The sequence below is a fragment of the Branchiostoma lanceolatum genome, chromosome 13 (assembly GCF_035083965.1).
Source record: "Branchiostoma lanceolatum isolate klBraLanc5 chromosome 13, klBraLanc5.hap2, whole genome shotgun sequence".
In the NCBI taxonomy this organism is placed as follows: domain Eukaryota; kingdom Metazoa; phylum Chordata; class Leptocardii; order Amphioxiformes; family Branchiostomatidae; genus Branchiostoma; species Branchiostoma lanceolatum.
Genome location: NC_089734.1, coordinates 160907 through 178153, shown reverse-complemented (window position 1 = coordinate 178153; position 17247 = coordinate 160907). Strand labels below are relative to the sequence as shown.

The following is a 17247-nucleotide window of genomic DNA, read 5'->3' as shown; positions in this document are numbered from 1 at the left end:
GGCATCTTGTTTTTTTCGTCCCTTCTTGTTTTTTTTTTGCGCTCTCGCATTAGATTTAGGGTCTCCAAAGGACGTCATCCATAAAAGTACTTGGTGTAGCCTAAGTTACTGGAACAGCAGTTTGATTCACAGCAAATTAAGACACATCCATGAATATCAAATATAGATAATAGAGTTTAAAGTGTATTTATCAGGGCTGATGCTGAAACAACAAGCTTATATATACTTTCATGTTGTTATAAAGCAACATTTTTTCTCAGGATGATGTAATTTCCGCTCTGTTGTAGATAGTCGCCGTTGTGCCCTGCCCAAACTGGGATAGTGACAAGGTTTTGTCCGAGGTTCAGAATGAGCTTCAGTGTTCCCTGGCACAGCCTGGTCTTTACAAATGCCCAGCTGTCATATGTATATGCCCTTCTCAAGCCTGGGGCAGAAACACCAACTCTGTCATACATGCACATATACATTCACTAACTCTACCCTTAACCACCAACTCTGTCATACATGAACATATACATGGCACTAACCCTACCAGGGCTGTCTCCAAGTCCCGGGATGGAAATTTGCTTCTTGGGACGGAAAAGAATTTACCCAAACTCTGAACTTTATGACAGGAAATTGATGAAAACGTATCTTCGTAAGCTTAAAATGACGAACTTAACAAGGAAAATTCAACAACAAGTGGGATGGAAAAAGATTAAAAGCTGGAGACAGCCCTGAACCTACCCTAAACCATAGCACAACCTGGTCCCCAAACGTCCAGCTGTCATATATGCACCACTCACACCTCCGGCAGAAACACCTCACCGACCTTCACATGGCAGAGACTCACTACCTGACCACATCTTCCCTAGTGATGAATATCACCAGCCACTCTATCTGATATCTAGTACAGTAGTATCAAACCAGCCAGTCTATCTGATATCTAGTACAGTAGTATCAAACCAGCCAGTCTATCTGATATCTAGTACAGTAGTATCAAACCAGCCAGTCTATCTGATATCTAGTACAGTAGTATCAAACCAGCCAGTCTATCTGATATCTAGTACAGTAGTATCAAACCAGCCAGTCTATCTGATATCTAGTACAGTAGTATCAAACCAGCCAGTCTATCTGATATCTAGTACAGTAGTATCAAACCAGCCAGTCTATCTGATATCTAGTACAGTAGTATCAAACCAGCCAGTCTATCTGATATCTAGTATTATCAAACCAGCCAGTCTATCTGATATCTAGTAGTATTAAACCAGCCAGTCTATTTGATATCTAGTAGTATCAAACCAGCCACTCTATCTGATATCTAGTGTTATCAAACCAGCCACTCTATCTGATATCTAGTGTTATCAAACCAGCCACTCTATCTGATATCTAGTGTTATCAAACCAGCCACTCTATCTGATATCTAGTAGTATCAAACCAGCCACTGAATATCTTTAAGTAAAGTACCAAATTTAGTTTTCTTATTGATAATTCTATGCTTCCGAATATTTAGGTTCACCTTTGTCTCTGTTTCTTCTTCTTCCGTTCCGGAGAAGTAAGTTTCAGTGTAAGTAAGACTTACCCTCTGCCATGACATGTACATTAATGAGGGAAGTAAGTTTCAGTGTAAGTAAGACTAACCCTCTGCCAGGACATGTACATTAATGAGGCAGCCTCACCTATCCGAGTCCCAAATGTTCGCTGTCTCTCCTCCCGTGACGCAGGCGGAGTTAAATATTTGGATCTGAGCGGAGGAAATGCCAGGCTAACCGCCCAGTTCCGGAGAGTGACGTCCTGACACTAAATTTGCTACATTGTAACAAACATGTGGGCCGCTACACGAACCCAGCTGTCGCTGTGGCCACCTGGCAAACCTTTACTCCGTGGTGCAGTTTTGGGAAAAGGAGGGATACAACGTATGTTATAAGTGTGGTCGTGTAAGTTACACTAAATATCTATTAGTATACCAGTTATAAGTGTGGTCGTGTAAGTTACACTAAATATCTATTAGTATACCAGTTATAAGTGTGGTCGTGTAAGTTACACTAAATATCTATTAGTATACCAGTTATAAGTGTGGTCGTGTAAGTTACACTAAATATCTATTAGTATACCTGTCCAGTTATAAGTGTGGTTGTGTAAGTTACACTAAATATCTATTAGTATACCAGTTATAAGTGTGGTCGTGTAAGTTACACTAAATATCTATTAGTATACCAGCTAAGAAAACAATAGGAAGTTTTCATGTCTTCATGTACCAGAGTTGTCAACCTAGGATTGATGTTTTCCAAGAACTATCGTAGACTGGAACTCATTGCCACAAGCACAGTAGGGCCTCATTATGATTGGATGGTACTAGTAGTTACATGTAGAAGTGCAATGGTTCAGTGTGACACGTTGTCCAGTGTAACTGCTGTGGTTATACCGGCAATACAGATACCAACGTAATAACAGACAAGTTCTGCGTTTGTTTGTTTGTTTGTTTGTTTTATTCAGATCTCCATTAGTGTACAATCTAACAATTAATACACTAATCTTCCTGGAGTCCGCCTAATTATATACAATATTATGAAAACAGGAACAATACAATTAATTCAAATACAGGAAGAACGAAAACAATTGTTAGATACTAAATCATACAAAATCAAATATGATGAACTTAAAATGAGCGGAGAGGTCAGAGGTCAACATAAAAAACGGAATCATTGTATAGATAATGTTTATAAGGAAACCTAGAAGTAATACCAAAAATTGTTTAACACAATTGAATGAACTGAACATAAATATAAACAAAGGTAATCATAATGATAAAAATAATGTAATAACTTCGTGCACTCTGCTGGACGAGTACAGTTTAAAAAGCAAACTGGCAGCTGTTTTGATACCATTTCAGTTCTTGATTTGACATTTTACAGGTGGCAACAATCAGTACAGTAAATAAAGGTCCGTAGACGCTTATAAGTAAAGTATGGTATATTTGGATACAGGTACAAATAGTCATGTACATGTAGATCTGATATCAGAAATACCGGCACAGTTCCAATGTTACATATACGCACACATACACGTACAAACGTACACGTATATACATGTACAGGTGGTATGTCCAGCCCAGTGTGTGTATTGCTCAGTAGCGGGTTAGTTAATAACTCTGCGTCCTTCGTGTCAGTGGTCGGAGCAGACACGGCGTGCTTGTATTGTTGTGTACCGAGGTTCCAGTCAGCTTGTCACAATCGCTTTTCACTGGGTGAATGTAGCGAACCACACGTCCACAAATAAAACACATGTCCACAAACATGGACATGTGTCTGCTGTGGGGGGTTTGGGCTGGTAAACGCTGTGTTAGGGCAGGGTTGTAATGTTACATGGATCAGGTAAACGCTGTGTTAGGGCAGGGTTGTGATGTTACATGGATCAGGTAAACGCTGTGTTAGGGCAGGGTTGTGATGTTACATGGATCAGGTTTTGTTTTAACGAGTTTGCTCAGTGCAAGGCTGAAAGGCCTGAAATACCCTGGCTGGGTAGTTATATGCATTTAGGGAGAATGATTTGCGATAGGAGTTTGTTGGAAATGTTGCCCTTATGCAGACTCACTTTCCTGGCCAAATATTTTGTATTTTTGCTGAATTCTAGTCTCCATAACCCTTATTAGGCCACACTAAATTAATTTGTTGGTTCTCAGAATTTTTAGAACTATGCTCGACTGGAACAACAACATAATGAAAGCAAAGCCTGAGGACCAGGTTCATGCCTTGGTGTGCCCAGTTTCATGGAGTGAATACATAGCCTGGAATCCAAACCTATTATAGCTCCCGAGTCTCTCTATTTGCGGAGAGAGACTCGGGAGCTATAATAGGTTTGGATTCCAGGCTAGTGAATACAGTCATGATGAAGTTTTCCTCCTGCCCTCTGCTTTTGTGACGTCTGCTGCTCTATTCTCATCTTGAAATATCCAAGGAAATAAATTGGTGTGGCCTTAGGAAGGCCTGGTGGAGATGTGCCCTGATGGAGGCTGTTGAGCTTGGCAGTGGAGGGTTAATGGATGGGTAGAAGGTGTGGTCTGATGAGGGAGGCTGTAGAGACTTTGGAGCTCGGCAGTGGAGGGTTAATCGTGATGGATAGTCCTGTGCTCGGCAGTGGAGGGTTAATCGTGATGGATAGTCCTGTGCTCGGCAGTGGAGGGTTAATCGTGATGGATGGTCCTGTGCTCGGCAGTGGAGGGTTAATCGTGATGGATGGTCCTGTGCTCGGCAGTGGAGGGTTAATCGTGATGGATGGTCCTGTGCTCGGCAGTGGAGGGTTAATCGTGATGGATGGTCCTGTGCTCGGCAGTGGAGGGTTAATCGTGATGGATGGTCCTGTGCTCGGTAGTGGAGGGTTTAATCGTGATGGATGGTCCTGTGCTTGGCAGTGGAGGGTTAATCGTGATGGATAGTCCTGTGCTCGGCAGTGGAGGGTTAATCGTGATGGATGGTCCTGTGCTCGGCAGTGGAGGGTTAATCGTGATGGATGGTCCTGTGCTCGGCAGTGGAGGGTTAATCGTGATGGATGGTCCTGTGCTCGGCAGTGGAGGGTTAATCGTGATGGATGGTCCTGTGCTCGGCAGTCGAGGGTTAATGGATGGTTAGAAGGTGTTGTCTGAGGGAAGCTGTAGAGCCTTTGGAGCTCGGCAGTGGAGGGTTAATGGATGGGTAGAAGGTGTGGTCTGAGGGAAGCTGTAGAGCCTTTGGAGCTCGGCAGTGAAGGGTTAATCGTGATGGATGGTCCTGTGCTCGGCAGTGGAGGGTTAATCGTGATGGATGGGCCTGTGCTCGGCAGTGGAGGGTTAATCGTGATGGATGGTCCTGTGCTTGGCAGTGGAGGGTTAATCGTGATGGATGGGCCTGTGCTCGGCAGTGGAGGGTTAATCGTGATGGATGGTCCTGTGCTCGGCAGTGGAGGGTTAATCGTGATGGATGGTCCTGTACGGAGTGTTCTATATTTAGTAACACCCTTCATGCGGGATCATTAATCTCCTGTTGTAGAGCAGCGGAGTCCGCATCAACCAGCAGGCTGGCAGGGAAACCTGCGTTTAATACAACAGGACCAGGGTTCTAGCCAGGAGTTTATCTAAACGTAAGGCCACACCAAGGTAATTTCTTGGTTAACAGAATTTAAAAAAAATGCTAGATTGGAAATTTAACATGAAAACAGAATCTCAGAGGAAAGTTTGTACTTTGGTGCACACAGTTTCAGGGAGTGAACAGGGTCAGGTGCAAGTTTTCACCCCAGCCTTCTGTTTTAATGATGTCCTTGTACTAAAATTTCACCCAAAAGATTTTTTAACCAAAAGAAATTAAATTGGTGTGGCCTAATGGCACTTGTAATCGCACGGTAGCAATTTCCTACATTTTGTATGTTTCACCAAGAATATCTTTTGAATCAGGGTTTCTGTTAATTCATTTTGTTTGTTCATGTTTTATATGAGCTATCAGCCTGTTGTTTTTTCACACAGACTTTGGTCCCCTGTGTGCAACGTTACATGCTGCAGTTGCCTGGAGAAGCCTGCCTCGCTCATGGAAGGTTTTAGGTTTCTATTAGAACACGGAGGTGGAAACTCTGGATCCTTGATTAGAACAAAGAGCGGCCTTGTCTGAACCTGCAAACTCTCGGTGACAGGCTAGATTAAAGTTCTAAATGGGAACTCTGCGGCTCCAGATGTCTTACTGAGGATGGCTGCGGTGCCATAGATGTCGGTTAGCTGAAGAATGAGTTCGCTCTACTTTGTACTGTCACCTCTTGGCGTTTGACCTGTAGGTCGTTGCCCTTTTGAACCCGCCTGTATCAAACTGCAGAAGCTGTTAAAAACACGGTCATAAAGCTGATCCTAACACAGCTCCTGATGAGTTTGTTTGTTTGTTTGTTTGTTTGGCATGTAACAAAGTTTTAAACCGCCTGTAGGTATGTAAGACTGGACTGTGAGGTTTGATCCACTCACACCAGGAAGGACCCCTACTCTTTCCGATAAGTGTGGTGGGTTCTTTATCATGTTTGACGTGATGCTGTCCTCAAACACGGGGCCTCTGGCTTTATGTCCCATCCTAGAGAACGTCCCTAACTGAAGTTAGGTACTCATTTTCACCTGAGTGAGGAAATAGGTGTAAAGTAGCTTTCACAAGATCACAACATTGGGGTCTGCCAGGGGTTCAAACCCAGAACCTTTAGATTCTAAGTCTACAACCCTAACCACAAAACCACCCTGCCACGGGTACCCAAACACAGATAGCTGTCCACAGATAAACCCACCATAGCACAGACCCAGCCTGCACAGACCCACAGATAAACCCACCTTAACACAGACCCAGCCTGCACAGACCCACAGGTAAACCCAGCACAACACAAACCTAGCCTGCGCAGATGGACAGGTTTGTTTCTACTGAGCAATTAGCTGGGAAGCTTCGACCATACAAACTGTGGGACCTGCCCAGAAAACAAATAAGGGGGGGTGGAGGTAGGCAGATAGATGAACTTTAAAGGACAAGTAGCTCTACAGTGGGCCATGGGTCACCAGTAACACACAGTAGCAAAGGAGCACACTGCACCCAGCTGTGCGTGTGGAGCAGTACCTTCACAGGGCACTGTGCACCTATTTTGTTTTTACTACATGGTTGCACCTAGATAGTTCTGTAGGCTATAGGGTAAAGGTACATATTGTGCACTTACTGTACAGAGTAAAGCGTATTCTTTAAGTCAAAGTGCCAGAAAAAGCAAGATAACCTTTGTGGTACCTTGTTTAGTATTTTGAATTGAGCTATAAGATTACAGATTCAAATGCTTACGAGAGACAGTAGGGTCAACTTGGTAATTATGCTTTGCAGACCTTCTACTTTCATGTCATGTTGTCCACCCAAAAGGTTTTTCTGTGCACCTGAATTTTGAGCCATACTACATGTGCATATGTATGTAGCCATGTGTGTGTACAGCAGTACCTACATGTGTGTGTACAGCCTGTAGCTGTGTGTGTGTAGTTTGTAGAGCATGCTGCCCTAGGCCTGATTACGCGCTCGGCGGAGCATGTCATGTCAGCCTTTGTTGATGTTTGTTAAAGAGATGAGAGTCATTCTGTGTGAGTAAATAATCCTGTAAGCCACCTGTGGCAGGCCTAGGGGGAGACTGACACCTGTCATCAGCCTAGGGGGGGAGACTGACACCTGTCATCAGTTACAGGGGGGAGACTGACACCTGTCATCAGTTACAGGGGGGAGAGTGACACCTGTCACAAGCCTAGGGGGGAGACTGACACCTGTCAGCTACAGGGGGGGGGGGAGACTGACACCTGTCACAAGCCTAGGGGGGGGGGGGGCTGACACCTGTCAGTTACAGGGGAGAGACTGACACCTGTCAGCTACATTACAGGGGAGGGATTGCAGGGGTGGAGTATTTATTGCTTTATACCCATGAATTAAAGTAAACTGCCTCATTTGAAGGAAGAATTGAGAACATTCTTCCTGCCTTCTTTATTCTGCATCTGGGATATCTTAAAAGACTGACGTTTTTTTACAAGCTGAAGGATCATCGATCATCATACAGGGATGTTTATATTGACTCGGTGTTAGTAATTTCTTTCGAAGTCTAATTTCATAATGCTTTTTCAAACCCTAGGTCCTCAGTATTACCTTATTATCAGCATTCATTTATCTAGCTTATTATAAACCGATCATCCGTCAGGGTGAAAAGGAGAAGAAGAAGCTTATTATATGGTAGAACTATTGTTAAATAGCAGTACTAGAAGCAACCCTTAACTGTGAAGGGATCTCCCCAGAAATATAGAGCAGGATGGGGGAAGGGTGCCAAGCACAGGATTCGTGTGTGCAAAGGGGGAGGTATGGAGGGGGGCGCACTGGTCAAGAGCTAGGAGAGCGGCTGTTGCATTTTGCCTTTTGCAGACACAAATGGAAGTCATTTCCTGCAACTTCAGCTTTGCATCTTGTTTAGCAAAATTACAGACTTTGCTGGGGAAATATTGCCAGAAACACCCTAACTTTGAAAATCGACAGAATGGAGCTGGGATTACAACAGGATGGAGGAGCGCCACTGTTCCATCCTTAAGGTAGCTGTGGCACACGCCGGTGCTGGGCGGGCTCCGGCACATGTTGGTGTTAGAGGTGGTTCCCACTCCGGTGTGGAATTTGTCTCCTTGGTGACATCCCAGTTTAGACATGACCTGTCACTCACTGCTGACGTCATGGTGACGTCATGGTAACCAGGGGGGACGGGGAGGTGAGAGGTCATGTCTGGAGATGGGTACAGTACACCCTCATACACGTGCCGCCCGCTTTACTTACCCCAGCCGATAGGACAATGCACATTTTTCCAGTCGTGTCCAGGCCCGGGCGCAAACTCGGGGCGGTGGCGTCAAGGAACTTGAATTAGATGTGGTGAGAGGCAGAGTGCGCTAACCACTGCACCACGCTGACATGAACAATACAAAAAAAAAGAAAAAAAAGAAGAAAATACAGCATCACAACCATGCATGAAGGGTACTTCTCTGTTGGTCATGGTTTTACCATACTTACCTGTACAACCACTTGAGACTGCTTCAGGGTCTGCAGTGTCAACAGCACTGTTTATAGTACTGACAAGGCAGTCGGGCTGCGTAAACTTGCAGCAGGGCTGCGTCAACTTGCAGTCGGGCTGCATAAACTTGGACTAGAGGCAGGTAAACTTGGACTAGAGGCAGGTAAACTTGGACTAGAGGCAGGTAAACTTGGACTAGAGACAGGTAAACTTGAGGTAGCGTAGCGTAAACTTGCAACTTAATCAGAGGTGGACAGAGAAAACACCTTGCGAGTCTGACAGGCAAACTGTGCACGGGGATAACGTCTGTATAACACGAGTGCAGGTAACTCTGAGTTTGGAGAAACTTCAGAACGGCAGGAAACTTTGTTGGTTTTAGCCTGAAGCACTGGTCGCTTTGACTCTGGATAGACGATGGAGAACCTATTAGTAGTCAATCCAAGGGTTCAACTTGTTATAAAAACTTAGTGCAGTATAGTAAAATTCCACATCTTAATTAGATCATGAGAACATTTCCTCCTATATCAAATTTACCAAATAGTATAGAGCTACATTGTTTATCCCTATCAATTATTACACATGTAATTTACAGACTCTGAGATATTTGCCTGTAAAGAGAATGATCCAAAGTGACATGTTAACTGAAGTCTTTATTGCTATATAAATGTCTGTATTGGCAACACCGACATTAGGACAGACCATATGCCGGGTTATAGCAGGGATTTCCTCCCAACATGTGCAAATACACACGCCGCCTGGCATGTTTTGGGAGCCCAGGGCTATGCAGGGTGGGCCCAAGTTAAACTTGACCTTGCTGGTCTCCCTGTATGGTCCAAGGTCAATGTCATCCCTCCCAAGGTCACTGCCATGTTGTTTACCCTGTTCCGGGCCTGTGGACGAAAGGGAAGGTCAACAACATGGCCGCCGGCTGAAATAATAGCTGTTTAACTACCAGGAAATGAATTAAGATGAAGCAACCACGTGATGAAATAAACTTCACCAAAGTCACCCCAACTAACAGGATTGTAACTCCTGGCTAGATCAATAACAGTACATTGTAAATAAGACACTGTGATAAGACATGTCTGTTTTGCTGGTGTTGTCAATTCTTCAGAATCTGATTAAAGAAATAAACTTGACTAAACTCACCCAACCTAAGTGTTGTAACTCCTTAAGTCCTTGTCAGATAAATAAACATGACAAAGAAACTGAGATATCCACAATCATGTACAGGCCTGCTGTGATATCGTTATCTATACTAAATATTTCCTGTCCAGGATAACATCTTACAGTTTTATACAGTCTTGTTTTGTCCTCCTTTTTTCTTTCTGTCGTAAATTTGAGCAAACATGGAAGCAAGCTGCCAAAAGGCGCAATTTATTATGTTAAAAATAACATGTCAGTTTTAACTTTTAAGGTTTCTTTGAACCATTATTTATTCATGAGAAACTCAAATTGACCTGCAGGCCACTTCTACCCATAATCAGTATCAGTGTCAGGTTCTGCAGGCTGAACTGTTCCCTGTGTGTGTGCTAAATGTTGTATGTGTAGCCTCTATCAGGCCTTCCTCATCATATCGGGCAGCTTGCCAGGACTAGGACTGCTCTTTCCTTCCAGGCAACACGGTCCGCCATAAGTTGGTCTAGATGTACAGACCTCGCTCAGGCCTTCCTAAGGGATCCTAAAATGTGGCAGAAAAGGGAATAACTGGCATGGAAAGTCAGTCTGTAAGGTTAACATCAAACGCCTGCAAATGAAACCCTCTGGTGGCCAAACTTCCCTGGCAACTATTCTCCCTACAGCCGGCGTAGTTACTAAGTTAGTCAGGTAGAGACTAGCATGCGTGTACCCTGTGTATTAAGCTGTTCCCTCCATGCTGTGTGTGCATGTGCGACTGTGTGTATGCACCTGACCAGCATCCCTGCCCTCTACCTGATCATGTGGAGAGATGTGGCTGTTTGATACGCCTGACCTTTCCTAAGGCCTTCCAGCTCGTTGGAAATGGATCAAATCACCAAATCTGGTTCCTAGAAATTCTAGTCAAACTACAGATACATGGTAAAAATGAGTTTTGCCATTTGAAGTACAGAGTAATTATTTCCAAATGTTTTCATTGTGATCTTTACGACATTTGCAGATATTTATAACTAATAATGATATACAGTAGGGTTTGATTGTTCTGGTTTGTTGGCCCAGTCTGGCATTTACCACCGACGTATGATTTACCATGTCTTTATGATGCCATAGTTATTACCATTATCATTATATAGATACATATGGTTTATAGTTGGATGTTTGAACAGTTCACTATTTCAACATAATTTTTCTGCCCCTGTATAAAATATATTGTATATTACACATAATGATTTTTTGCTCCATGTATTAATGATCTTCTGTTGCTATATGCAACTTATAAATTATAACCAGTGAAACATGCATACATAAGTCATAACGTACGTCCTTCGTATTACTGTGATATTCATTTGTATTTTACATTTGCCCCCTTGGATATCAGTTTTTCTTAAGCCTTCCTGAAGATGGAGAAATACGAGGATGAAAAAATGTCCAGTCAAGCTGAGCTGTAATCCGACCTCACCGCGCGGAGAGAACTGCTAAAAATAGCCGCATGACAGGAGCCGATTTCCTGTTGGGCAAAAACAAGTCCGTCCTGTGGTTCCAGTCAGGATTTGAGACTTGTTGGGTTGTGATTTGATTTTGATTTGATTTATCAGTAATGAGGCTGCATAAAGATACATGCATGTACCCAACTAGCTGGAGGCTGGAGGATATTTAAGTATTATGAAGGGCCGGCTCTAGTAGCAGGACAGTATGTAATAAACAATACAAATAGTTACAGTGCACAGTTTAATGTATTTACAGAGAGTTCTTTTAAGTACATATAAACATGTAGGTTGTACAAACTATGCAAAGCAGGGAGTTATTTTAGGTACGAAGGTTGTGAGAAATACCAACATGAAATAGAAAATCACTGAATAGCAATGCTCGCTTACATTATATTATAATTATGAAAAGAACAGATGTTTATTTTGTCAAACAACCATTGTTACTCCAAAAATAGTTACCCAAGCAACTGGATAAGATTTTGAAACAGACAATTTAGACAGCATCCGCTATCTTTCGTCAGTGACTAAGGACAGATCTGGCAGAACTACCTCATTAACATATCCATTCAGAGTTTTGGTATAAAACCTTGTTCAGCTAGATCTTTCCTTAGTCACTGACGAAAGACAGCGGATGCTGACATGTCTGAAACGTCTGTTTCAAAATTTTATCTGCCGTACTGTTGCTTGAGTAACTATTTTTGGCGTATCTTATTACCTGGATGTCTAACCTTCATCAACGAATCCTTGTTGCTGTATGCCTGTACAGTACTGTACATGATTGTATGTATACAATATCTGTAGGAACCATACAAAATGCTTGGGAGAATAAAAGGTCATTATTGGTAGATTTATATCATAATTTGTCGAAACATTTTCTACTGTCCACCAAAGAGTGCACCCATATATTTTCCACCAGATTTTCGAGTCTTCCGAAATTTGGTAATACTTCTCCAGACGGTACATGATTAGTACATGATTGTACAATGTATGTAGTAAACATTTGGTGTCATTGAGGTTCAGCATAAGGAGCACATTCAACTATAACTTACACAAGTTACAGCTTCTGACTGTGAGGATTGCCTGTGAGACACTCACTGCGGCCATGGCAGAATTAGGAACACCTTTACTTTAGGGCAGGGCTAGAAATCAATTTGGGGAATACATGTAGGTACACCGGTGCACCTCACTTAAAAATTTAGATGCACAGGAAAAATTTTGAGTACATAACATAGAATTAAGCAGAATGTCAGCGAAACGTTATTACAAACCCTGCCTCTCTTTACTTTACAGCTGAATCTTAAATACTATAGCAGACTAATTTTAAACAAGACCAATACAACAAAGGTTTTATCATTCTCCCCGATGCTTTATTATACCATAAGTTGTTGTTAAGGGTGTGTATTTATATCATGGGTGGTTTGTTGTTAAGGGTGTGTATTTATAAGATATATCGTGGGTGATTTGTTGTTAAGGGTGTGTATTTATAATTTTATATCGTGGGTGGTTTGTTGTTAAGGGTGTGTATTTATAAGATATATCGTGGGTGGTTTGTTGTTAAGGGTGTGTATTTATATCGTGGGTGGTTTGTTGTTAAGGGTGTGTACTTATAATTTTATATCGTGGGTGGTTCATTGTTAAGGGTGTGTATTTATAAGATATATCGTGGGTGGTTCGTTGTTAAGAATCGCAGGTTTGCTGCTGCTTCGCCGCCCACGATGTATGAATGGAGCCGATGTGGACCTCGTTAGTTAACGTAACAACCTCGTTTGTCGCGGCGCGGCTTCATTACTGCCGCTTCTGTTATCGTGCCAGAAATAGTCGCTTTGAAGGGCGGTCCCAAGGGACGCTGGGATTGACGTCAGGCGGGTTTTGTGATGTGGAGAGGGTGTAACAATATAGGGGTGAGGCGTGGGTCGTGCTGTGGCTTATATGCGGTTATTTTGGGTGAAACATGGGTCGTGGTGTGTATATTCAGTTATTATGGGTGAAACATGGGTCGTGGTGTGATGTATATTCAGTTATTATGGGTGAAACATGGGTTGTGGTGTGATGTATATTCAGTTATTTTGGGTGAAACATGGGTCATGGTGTGATGTATATCCAGTTATGGGTGAAACATGGGTTGTGGAGTGTAGATATGGGTGAAACGTGGGTCATGGTGTGTAGATATGGGCTAAACGTGGTTTGTGGTGTGTAGATATGGGCTAAACGAGGGTCGTGGTGCGGCTTATATATCCAGGTATTTTGGGTGGGTCGTGGTGTAGTGTACATGTATATACAGTTATTTTGGGTGAAACATGGTTCGTTATGTGCTGTATATACAGTTATAACCTTTGCCTGGAAGGTTATGAAGTGAGAAGGTTATGTTTTAGGTGCCACTGTGTCTGTAGACAGTATAACATGATACAGGATATGCTGTGGATGGATCCATATGATATTTGGTCGGTGGGTAGGGTTAGGCAAAAAAAAGGTCAAGTTCGACAATGGGCCCCCTTGTGACTTTCTGAGGTACTTGAGCAGAACTTTCGCTGTTGATATCTTATGTTCTGGAAGTGCTAGGGCTGTGATTTTTGAGGTAGCTGGTGGGGAAGAGAGAAAAAAGCTGGTATACAATGTAGGTTTTGCCCCCCTGGCAGTTTTCTTGGACTGCAGGGGCCAACTTGGTTCCTTGGTCCCAGACTTTGAAAGAGAAAATGCAATGACTGCATTGGACAGGTGGCTGCTATAGACTCTTAACGCTTAGGTCAATGGGAAAAATCCAATGGACCGAATAAAGTTATACATGTACATGTCTTACTGTAACTCACCAAGTTATATATACATGTGCTTCACATGTTACCTAAAATAGCACAAGTAGCACTCGGCCGAAGCTTCATTAGTGTGAAGTGTGCAACCAGTGGTGTATTTTTAGCCCTGATGGCAGCTGGTCCCCACTCAACCGTCTTTGTCCAGGTTATTATTACCTGCTCTATAGCTACTTTAGGGTAAATTTTCCTTAATATATTAGCTACATGTACAACCAGCGGATCATTATGCCTTTCGTCTCCTCACCTCTGGAGAAAAATGAAATGTCATAGACGCCGTATTTTCAAACAACCGATAGTGGATGGCAAAGAGACTTCAGCTTGATCAGTGAGAAGCCGCTTTCCGTCCGTGTGAGCATCGTGGGCTGATATGCCCTGTTGAGCCGGACCTGCGACAGGCCTGCACATTACCTGTTGTTAATACAATGCTAAACTTTCTTCCAACACTAATGTATTCACGGATCGAATTTTCGACGACCACTGTCGCCTTCTTCAGGATCAATAATGACCAATCACTGCCGAACGTAAACTCGCGAGAGTTATGGACACGTGACTTTATTGACACGTGTCGTTGCGGATACGTGACGTCAGCAATTGGTCAAACGTGCCAGGAAGTTTATAACGCCCACTGTCTCTGTTGAGTGATGGCTGGAGTGCCCTGATGTATATGGCCTCCTTTATACCTCTCATAAAGTAGTCCTGTTCAGTGTTGTTACCTGTTACCTGTTGTTGTTAATATTTACATGTTGTTTTGGATTGGATTGGATCTTTATTATTCAACTGGCAGACGTAACAGTCTGAATTTTGTTGGTATCTACAAAGGCTGGCTCCCTATACATTTGTATACAAAATCACAATCATAATATTATCATTATTTCAACACTGAAAGGCATTTTATCGTACACATCATGTTTTCCCTAAAACAAGGACGGAACGTTACGTCTTTTAAAAACATTAGCCCACATTCTTATAGGAATCAGAGGATCAGAGGAGACAGACAATCAGCCGTCCAAGACTTAGTGATTAACACACAGTATTGTTGTTTTCTCCCCCAGCTTGTAGTGAATAGGGCGTGTTCACGCAACCGTTGTTGTTATTTACATGTCATTTTGTTGTTATTTACCTGTTGTTTTGTTGTTCTCCCCCAGCTTGTGGCGAATGCGGTGGTGTTCGTGTGTGCAAACATCGCTGGCGTGTTCACGCAACTGTTGTTGTTATTTACCTGTTGTTTTGTTGTTCTCCCCCCCCCCAGCTTGTGGCAAATGCGGTGGTGTTCGTGTGTGCGAACATTATATTGCTGGCATGTTCACGCAACTGTTGTTGTTATTTACCTGTTGTTTTGTTGTTCTCCCCCAGCTTGTGGCGAATGCGGTGGTGTTCGTGTGTGCGAACATCGCTGGCGTGTTCACGCACTACCCGGCGGAGGTCGCCCAGCGGCAGGCCTTCCAGGAAACACGAGGCTGCATCGAGGCCAGGCTCATCACGCAGAAGGAAAACCAGCAGCAGGTTCGTAAATGCTGATTCAGAACTCTTGCCAGGAGAAAACTAGCAGCAGGTTTGTTACTCCTGATTCATAACTGTTGTATGGAGAAAACTAGCAGCAAGTTCGTTACTCCTGATTCGTAACTGTTGCCAGGAGAAAACCACCAGCAGGTTTGTAACTCCTGATTCATAACTGTTGCCAGGAGAAAACTGGTAGCAGGTTCGTAACCTCTGATTCAGAACTGTTGCCAGGAGAAAACTGGTAGCAGGTTCGTAACTCCTGATTCAGAACTGTTGCCAGGAGAAAACTAGCAGCAGGTTTGTAACTCCTGATTCATAACTATTGTCAGGAGAAAACCAGCAGCATGTTTGTAACTCCTGATTCATAATTGTTACCAGGTTGAAAAATTAGCGGGAGGTTTGTAACTGCCGATTCACAACCATGGCAAAGAGAAAACTAGTACCTTCTGATTAATATTCATACTGAATCATAACCATGACTAAAGGAACCTAGCACCGGGTTCGTAATATTCGATTCACAACCATGACAGAGAGAAAGCTAGCACCATGTTTGATACATCATGACCATCCTTGATGAAAAAGCTACCACTGTTCCCTTAGCTGCGTTACCATTACTTTAGAGAAACTGTAGTGAGAGAGAAGCTAAGCTCTAATGATGAGGCTGGTGGCAGCAGTGGTGAGTGGGGCGCAAGAGGGACTGAAAATTATCCCTCCCTGTCTTACTTTATCTATATATTCCCCCTTCTCAACAGATATCACAGGAGAGAGAAAATTAACCATGTCTGTCTCCCTTCACAAGTGTTGAAGCAAAGAGTTGAAACTTTTGAAACTCTGATTATTCTTTTTTTCTGCCCTGCCCAGGAGAGACTTCTGTTGTCTGTGTTGCCACGGCATGTTGCCATGGAGATGAAAGCTGACATCGCCGTCAAGCGGGAAGATATCCAGTTCCACAAGATCTACATCCAGAAACACGAGAATGTCAGGTACGGTGTCAAATTACATCCAGAAATACGAGAACGTCAGGTACAGTATCAAATTACATTAAAACACATTAGAACGTCAGGTACGGTATCAAATTACATCTAGAAACACATGAACGTCAGGTACGGTATCAAATTACATTCAGACATTTCATCCAGAAACATGAGAATGGCTACCAGGTGTCAACTTACAACATAAAAAAACAATTCCACTTTGGCCTGTTTTTTGTTTTTTCCTATTCTTTGGCCTGTTGTTGTTGTTTACCATATATTATTGTTATTGATTACAGTGTCCTGTTGTTTATAATATTGTTGTTGTTGTTCCAGCATCCTGTTTGCGGACATCGAGGGTTTCACCATGCTGTCCTCCCAGTGCACCGCGCAGGAGCTCGTCAAGACGCTGAACGAACTCTTCGCCCGGTTCGACAAGCTCGCAGCCGTGAGTAACCAACCTCCTCATTCGTTTCATAATCCAAGATTCAATCAAAGCGGGGGTCTTTTTAGAATACTACAAGGGGGAGCATTGGGAGGGAGTGGAGCGACCAAGGAGGGATAGTGTGGAAGGGGGGTTTGGAGAATTTTGGGTTAGAATAGGGCATTCTAAGGCTTCCTGGGGGGGGGGGGAATTACTGTCAGGTTAAAGGCATGTAAACTTAACTAAGGGGGCGCAAATTACATCCAGAAACAGGACATGAGGGCGCAGCGCCCTTGTCGTTCTCTTTAGAACAGTATGTTGCAAATAGTACATTGAACCTGCACATGCATACAGTAGGGGCGAAGTCTGCCATCTCTGATGGTCTT

General features: G+C 43.2%; 1 protein-coding gene across 1 annotated transcript in view; it reads left to right on the top strand.

Moving 5' to 3' along the window:
* LOC136447024 (adenylate cyclase type 5-like) overlaps window positions 1-17247 on the top strand; it is a 53638-nt gene that overhangs the window by 12459 nt on the left and 23932 nt on the right. The window contains exons 2-4 of the mRNA XM_066445692.1: window positions 15320-15469; window positions 16328-16449; window positions 16774-16885. Coding sequence (XP_066301789.1) covers window positions 15320-15469; window positions 16328-16449; window positions 16774-16885 — 384 coding nt within the window. The remainder of the gene's footprint in view (window positions 1-15319; window positions 15470-16327; window positions 16450-16773; window positions 16886-17247) is intronic.